Here is a 7,401-nt window from a genome sequence, read left to right on the forward strand (position 1 = left end):
CCCCAGATGAATGAATTTGCTGGCACGAGTATGCAAGATAGAAAGTTAAGTGAATCTTTTGATGTTGTCCCCTCCGCATTAGTATGGAATTCAGAAATTATCTTGTTATCTTTGCCCACTAGCATTTTCTAGACTAATAATGGTAGTGCAGATTTCAGCTAGAGCTTGCAGAGTTTTAAAATATGTTGACCAAATCGTTTCTTCAAAACCTGGTTCACAAATACTATAATCTTGCTATTGGCTTCTATGAGTGTGGCTGGACTGAATCCTTCCACTTTGCTCATAGGTGAGGACTCTTATCAAAGGAACAAATAATTGGTCTTTCATTCTTCAAGAAAGTTATATTTCAAAAGGAAAAATATATGAAAATATAAAATTATATGAAAATATGTCATAGAACATTGCTAACTGTGATTCCCCATGTGTCTTAGCATTTTAGGTGGAATGGTGAATCTTGAAGCGAAAGTACCAAACGGTACGAGCACTTTCTGGCCCTATAGCTTGAGTTGAAGCCTGGGATAAAGGTCGTTTTTCTTATGAAGATCAAATAACCCATGGTAGAATGATTTTCCTTTTTAAGCTGCTCTTGCTGCAGCTATATAACTTGATAATGGAGCATACAACATCGTGATGTTTGTTTAATTGTTTTGCTGTAGGTTTTGGATGTCAAGTGTGGAATAGGCAGACCATTAAGAGAAATTCCAAGATTTAGGTTTAATTCCCGTTTCGCGCTTTCACCTCTCTTCATATCTGTGAATACTGATGTGTTCGGGTTTAGACATTCTCATATGCATGATTAATGCAACTGAAGTGATTCATGTTTTTCTTACTTTGAACTGAAAACCTGTGGGGGCATGATTTTGAGGAGGCGATCCCGGTATTATTCATCTTTCAATTTTTTTTTATCATGATCCGTCTCTTTGAAAAAGTTGAAAACCTAATATGATGGTTTACAGAGCACCAATAAGTTAGAGAAGTTCGACCTCAACCTTTCCAGGAATTAATCTATTTTGGAACGGAGGTACTAAGCAGTACTAATACTTGTCTCTTCTGTTTGTAACCTAAAGAAGATGTATAATTGTGTCTGTAAGTTAGATAAGGACTATTGGCTTTGTGATATTTTGTTATCTGATGTTTGTAACCTAAAAAAGATATATAACTGATCAAGCAACTGTTTTTTGGTGATGAGGTCGCCACCAAGAACGGGTAACATGGAGGCGTGCCTTAGCCTGGAGCCCAGCAAGAAGATCGTCGGGAGCTTTGGGACATTTGAGACGGCCGTTCTCCATGTGGCCAACGCCAGCCAGCTGCAGGCATTGCGCCGGCCTCGGCAGGAGTCGGTCAAGCCCAATGTGAGTTACCAATCTTCTTACATTAGAGTGTCGTAATTGATTTACTTATTATCATAGCAATATGCTTAGATGGTAGTAATTCATGACGGGATTAACAGTACCCCATCACAGAAACTTCTACATTCAGTTAGAAGGACTACTTATGTCTACTTAAACGTGTTCCTTATCCCGACTTTCATATACACGCATAGTATGAACCGTAGTCCTGCTAACTGCTAGCTTTCTTTGGTCATATCTGATTCTGTGGTGTTAATCCACTCCTACGTTGCCAAACTCAGTTTGATTATACATGGAGTGTGTTATATACTTTGATGATATTTTCAGATTTTAAATATATGACAAGCACAATCCCTGATACTAATGCTTACTCTGTTTATTTTGGATGTTCAAGTGTAGCATCTATTGACCAATGCAAGCTCCATCAGGATGTGCGTAGTGTCCATAAGTTCCCTTTTGGCCAGTACATGGAGAAAAAAACATGGAATGTACAACAATCCTACATGAAACATTCTGAACGAAGTCTTATTGAGCTACCCCTAGAAATTTTTGCAGCTTCTGTGAACTCTTGTTTTATGTTCTATAGGGCCAACTTGCATTTTCACGTCAAGCATGGCTGATTATCAGAGGGCAAGGAAAGATGGAGTAGCAGAAGCATTGCTTACGATGAGTTCATCGGGTCAATAGTGCACATTAACAAGCATTGCCTGTTGTCCGCCTTCGCCTACTTTGATGAGGACGATAGCGGGTACATCACCGTTGACCGCTGGAAGAGGTGTGCTGGGAGTACAACACAAGCTGACCGGCATCACGACATCGCCAGGGAGGTCGGCAATGACAACATGCGTATGTTTATTCACTGCAGTCACCATCTCAAATTAATTAATTAGTTTCAATTAACTCTGTTGAATAGTCTGTACTATTACGCTAATTACTACAAATCTGAAATGCAAATTGACCATGTCTCATTTGATTAGGATGTTCAAATTGACTATGGAGAGTATATGACAACTCATGCAGGTTCGTAATGACTTGAAGAAAGCATATGAGAAGCGAGTATAGGAGCTTTAATATTAGAGCAACAGGGGAGGAGCAAATGATTGAAGGGCTATCAGCCGTGTAAAAGAAAGCTGAGGATAACGTCACCAGGTGGAAAACTATATTTGGTTGACATAATAACACTAGCAAAGGTGAATAACAATGTAACATTATCTTTTCATTAGTTGATCCATTCAACTTTTGTTTGATATGACTGGCATGATATTTGGATAGGAAAGTTATTTGTTAACTTCGTATCGTTTTTATGTGCAAGCTAATAACAGTATCGTTCTTTATACTCCCTCTGTAAAAGGCTTTTATATTTCTTTACGGAGGAAGTATTTGTAAAAGGCACATTACATATTTTTTAAATTTGACTTGACTAACTGAGCTTGCATAATTCAGTTCATCATAGATTATCCAACGTGACGTAGTAAAAGGCACATTACATATTTTTAAATTTGACGTGACTAACTGAGCTTGCATAATTCAGTTCATCATAGATTATCAAATGTGACATAGACAATAGAATATAGATGGCTTAGAAGGGTTCTATGAGCATAGATGGCTTAGAAGGGTTCTATGAGCAAGGATTTTCTTTGGGCGGAGACGTGCATTGCACGTGCAAACTTACTAGTTTCCATCACAAAATACACCAGTCACTGCTCTAAGTGATAACAAATGCTAGTACAGTACAAGATAATCAGCTAACACAGCACAACGGGGAAGAGATTTCAGACAAGGGGAGCATACTAACAACAAACTTGATTATTGCAGTGACCTCAGGTTGTCAACCCAGCAAGTTGATCCCTTCAGGGCCGCGTACCAACAACAAGCTTCATCCCTGCAGCACCTCGGCACTCCAGCCCGGGAAGTGTATCCCAACCATCCAGCAATTGCCCTTGTAGATTTTGTTCCTCACCGACATCTTCTGTTTATATGTTTTCGGATATTTGGAAGTGCTTGGAACCATGATATTGCGCCTTTTACACAATACCCTGTTATGCAGGTATATGCCTTCGAGATCAACTGCAGCTTCCATCACACTTCTAATAAATTCAAAGAACTTGCATTCTGCTTGAAACCCATAAATCCTTAGCACAGCCAGATTGTGGTGCTTGAAATCAGATGCCAGTCCTTCCCACTCTGTGCCTTTGTCCTTCCTCTCCTCGCTAAATGCATGCTTCTTCCTCTCTTCCTCGTCTCCCATCATATCGCATACATTGTCCCACACCTGCATTCCATTGGGCAAAAACCATAGCATTACACAAGGTTGTTACAAGAAAGAAACTTGGGCAGACATGCAAGCATCTAAACTATGTGCATCATATTTGAAACAGGACAACATCACCTTTTGCAACTTTAACAAGAGCTTTGACTATTAGCTACAAACAGTTTACCTGTATGCACAGCTCCTTCAGGAAGGGTGCGCCTTGGAGAATGAATAACGTCCAAGTCAGATCACATTCTTCAGAAATGTTATCCAAAGTCACAACCTTTAGTGTACGAAACACCTGCCACAATTGTCTTGGACCTTCTGGTTTAATCCAAATCTGCACAAGGTGAAGACAAACACAATATGTTTGGCAAACTTAAGACATCTTGACAACATGAACAAGGAAAATTAGCATGACCAAGAGGTTATCATCGCAAACCTTTTCGCATCTGAAATTGAGATGGAGATCACTTATGGTTGCTTTGCCAAGGATCTCACTTAACTTGAGCATCTTGTGGTAAGAAAGACCAATATTAGTGATGCTCACACTCTGGAGCAGTGGGGCATGACCAACGCAAAACGGATCCTCCTGTGAGAACCAACCTTTAAAAGTCAGCAGTGCAAGCTTTGGTAGCCATTTCAGATCAACACCATTCTCAAATCTGCAGTTGATAATCTCAAGTTGGCTGAGTTGAGGATGTTCCACTTGTAGAGAAGACGAAATCTCCACGTCGCAGTTGAACAAGTGGAGGAACTCCAGCCTCTTACATATACCAAATATTTCTGGGAAATCTGATTGAGCCAGCGTCAAATGTTCCAGCTTGAGGCGTGTGAGGCCACCAAACGCGACCGGGCAAGCATCAACAAATGACCTGAGCTGCCTCCCATAGGCAGCCACTTCATCATAGGTGCATTTCCTGCCATCCTTGTCCGTTAAAATCGTGAACTCGGACGAACCAACCTTTTGTGTTGCCATAGTGTTGGCCACGGTCTGTCCAATGGAGATGGAATCATCTCCCAAGAATAATTGCACGGACAGTCGGTGAATGGTGTATATACTTGGGGGCCTGTTTTCCAGTATCCTCCTAGTTATTTCGACGGTGGTGGAACTGGCACGAATGACATCGTCACTCGTCACGTTGGACCTGTCTTGTCCCAGATGAAAGGAACCAACCACGATTTCGATTTTTGAGAGCATGGCAGGGATCCGCCTCCACCTTTTGGACAGGAAGCTGGTTCTTGCGATGTCGACAATTCCAAGCCGGTCAACGATGTTGAGCAAAATGTCATCGGGCAACTTGCTCAACCGATCGTCTTGACTGCCCTTCTGCATTTACCATGGAAACAAATCAGAGTTGATTTCTAACGACTGGTCTCGAAGTTGGGTTTTTTATCCAGTAAAAAGAGATAAGAAAGGATGCAAATTTTGACGCAGAATTTGCACCATGATTCACTGTTTTTATCTGAAAAAAATAGGAGATTAAGAGGACAGTGAACTCACCCCCATGGCTGCAGCGTAGATCCGCCGAGGCCCGAGAAGAATTGGTCACCGTGAATTTGGCAGCTGAAGGCTCACGAGTTGTCGCGACAAGAATTGGTCTCCTCGGAAGATTGGCGGGTACCGCGGTGTCCGCCCGGCCAGATATATATATAGCTGCTGGGTTCCCACCACCAATGGAAACTCGGATAATGAATTCGAAACAGGGCCTGTTTCTGATTGCAATCCAAAAAGGACTGCTTTGAATCCGGATTGAGACTGAAAAAAGGAGTCGCTTCGATTGCGGACTGCGGCTCGGAGTGGAGCCGCTTGATTGCTGGTTGCAGCTCGGAATGGAGCTGCTGCTGCTTCGATTGGAGACTGCAGCTCCCAAAGGGGGAGCTGCTTATTTGGTCGCCTCTTCTCAAGCACCACTCGATCCTCATTCGAGGCCTCCGACAGAAGCGTCGACGGCGACGGCGAGAGAGTGGAGATGGGCGCACGGCAGGCGGCGGCGCATAACTGACTCCCGATCCCCTTTCCTCTGTGGTGGAACCCTAGTGGGGCGGCGTGGTTGGATCACCATTATATATATGGCCTGCAACGGAGGAACGGCACGGATGGTCTAAAGGCCCAAGAGCCCAACAGCGTCGTTGTTGTCCTTTGTCTCGAAAAAAAAGGAAGCCGTTGTTGTCCCGTTTTCTCAACAAGACAACAACAACAACAACAAAAAGGAAAACAAGTGTCGTCCCTTTCATCTTCTAACACCCCTTTGCCGACCTCGATGATCCCGCAGCCCCACCCTCATCAATTAGTCTTTGATGTCATTGCTAGCCGCATCGTCTCCATGTCCGGCTCGCCCTTGCAGTGATCGACCGGGTCGTCCCTATCTCCGGCTCTATCAGCCGCCGCCGCCATGGAATCACAGTTGTCCAAAAATATCCAATGTGTTCACTCTTCACTTTTTTTACGGGGAAGGAGGGAGAAACACCTAAATTTCTCATTAAACACGATTGAAATGGTAAAAGAAAAGTATCTCGGCATAAACATGTACAAGTTAGCAAGCAAAGAGCACATGATAAACATGTCAAATTACATGGCTAATCTAAGGCTGCAAAATTTTGCAATTAGACCAATATAAACGGCAGAGGAGCACGTTGATGGTGGTGCACCTCCTTTTTGTTTTCTAAAATATAAAGCAAGAAACAAGAAACACTCGATCTCTCCTATATGTGTTCTTGATTTGGTCGGATACACTCTATAACTCATCTCCGGCATCACCGTCCCCTAATTTTTGTTTTACCCAATTCTCGTTTACCTAGAGTCCTAGTTGGGTCCTTGGATTCGTAAAAAAGGTTGGGTGCTTGGCAACAGTAGCATTACACTAAGGCAAACATTATACGCAAAGCAATGTTTTTTTAAGGCTACAAAGCAATGTTAGTCTCCCTCCGTAAAGAAATGTAGGAGTGTTTATATCACTACTTGCTCTTATACTTCTTTGCAGAGAGAGTATCGGCTAGTGTATGTTAGGGCATCTCAAGGTTTCATCTCCAATTTCATGGCGAATTCGAAATACAAGAGAATATTCAGGGGAGAGGAGGAAGGAGACCCTGCTTGCAAGCTCTCACGCACACGCTATCTAGCCGTTTGCTAGCCGCCACTCGAATCTTATCGTTACAGATATAAGTACAACTCTTAACGGGCCCATTCTGGGCCGGTGGGCGAGGCTGTCTTCTGGGCCGGCTTGAGGTTTGAATTTGGCCTTGGCGCTCTTTCGGTTCGCTGATGAAAGGATCGATATAGTTGACTAGAGGGGGGAGGGTGAATAGGCAACTAACAATTTTTAGATTTTCTTTACCAAATTAAACTTTGCAACAAAGTAGGTTGTCTAGAAATGCAACTAGGTGAGCAACCTATATGATGCCACAACAACAAGCACACAAGCAAGCAAATGATATAACACAAATAAGCTTGCAAAAGTAAAGGTATGAGATAACCAAGAGTGGAGCCGGTGGAGACGAGGATGTGTTACCGAAGTTCCTTCCTTTTAAGGGGAAGTACGTCTCCGTTAGAGCGGTGTGGAGGCACAATGCTCCCCAAGAATCCACTAGGGCCACCGTATTCTCCTCACGCCCTCGCACAATGCAAGATGCCGTGATTCCACTATTGGTGCCCTTGAAGGCGGCGACCGAACCTTTACAAACTAGGTTGGGGCAATCTCCACAACTTAATTGGAGGCTCCCAACAACACCACGAAGCTTCACCACAATGGATTATGGCTTCACGGTGACCTCAACCGTCTAGGGTGCTCAAACACCCAA

General features: G+C 43.1%; 2 protein-coding genes across 21 annotated transcripts; one reads left to right on the forward strand and one right to left on the reverse strand.

The window, feature by feature from the left end:
- The first annotated feature begins 429 nt into the window (after window positions 1–429).
- Window positions 430–2,665, forward strand: LOC123139997 (probable mitochondrial saccharopine dehydrogenase-like oxidoreductase At5g39410). Of its 20 annotated transcripts, none has more exons than XR_006469725.1 (6): window positions 430–557; window positions 657–877; window positions 957–1,352; window positions 1,744–1,837; window positions 1,936–2,195; window positions 2,327–2,665. XR_006469725.1 is itself a non-coding variant. In XM_044559730.1 (6 exons), exons 1-5 carry the CDS (start codon window positions 555–557, stop codon window positions 1,967–1,969), a joined length of 288 nt encoding a protein of 95 aa, XP_044415665.1. In that variant the 5' UTR covers window positions 430–554; the 3' UTR covers window positions 1,970–2,195; window positions 2,327–2,665. The 20 variants fall into 20 exon arrangements, 1 of the variants encoding a protein (XP_044415665.1); XR_006469730.1 differs by having other exon boundaries at window positions 1,744–1,780; XR_006469732.1 differs by having other exon boundaries at window positions 1,749–1,837.
- Window positions 2,666–2,965: 300 nt separating this feature from the next.
- LOC123139996 (uncharacterized) lies at window positions 2,966–5,633 on the reverse strand. The gene is made up of 4 exons (XM_044559729.1): window positions 5,105–5,633; window positions 4,043–4,930; window positions 3,788–3,940; window positions 2,966–3,621 (listed from the first exon to the last, which is right to left on the reverse strand). The coding sequence occupies exons 1-4, from the start codon at window positions 5,108–5,110 to the stop codon at window positions 3,226–3,228; spliced, it is 1,443 nt and encodes a 480-aa protein (XP_044415664.1). The 5' UTR covers window positions 5,111–5,633; the 3' UTR covers window positions 2,966–3,225.
- Window positions 5,634–7,401: the final 1,768 nt, after the last annotated feature.

Source organism: Triticum aestivum, chromosome 6B (assembly GCF_018294505.1).
Source record: "Triticum aestivum cultivar Chinese Spring chromosome 6B, IWGSC CS RefSeq v2.1, whole genome shotgun sequence".
NCBI classification, from domain to species: Eukaryota; Viridiplantae; Streptophyta; class Magnoliopsida; order Poales; family Poaceae; genus Triticum; species Triticum aestivum.

Coding starts and splice junctions, on each gene's coding strand:
- LOC123139997 (XM_044559730.1), top strand. Junction 1,353..1,748: donor AGGAGTCGGTCAAGCCCAAT/GTGAGTTACCAA, acceptor GTTCAAGTGTAG/CATCTATTGACCAATGCAAG. Junction 1,781..1,935: donor AATGCAAGCTCCATCAGGAT/GTGCGTAGTGTC, acceptor TATGTTCTATAG/GGCCAACTTGCATTTTCACG.
- LOC123139996 (XM_044559729.1), bottom strand. Junction 3,941..4,042: donor TCAATTTCAGATGCGAAAAG/GTTTGCGATGAT, acceptor CACCTTGTGCAG/ATTTGGATTAAACCAGAAGG. Junction 3,622..3,787: donor TGAAGGAGCTGTGCATACAG/GTAAACTGTTTG, acceptor AATGGAATGCAG/GTGTGGGACAATGTATGCGA.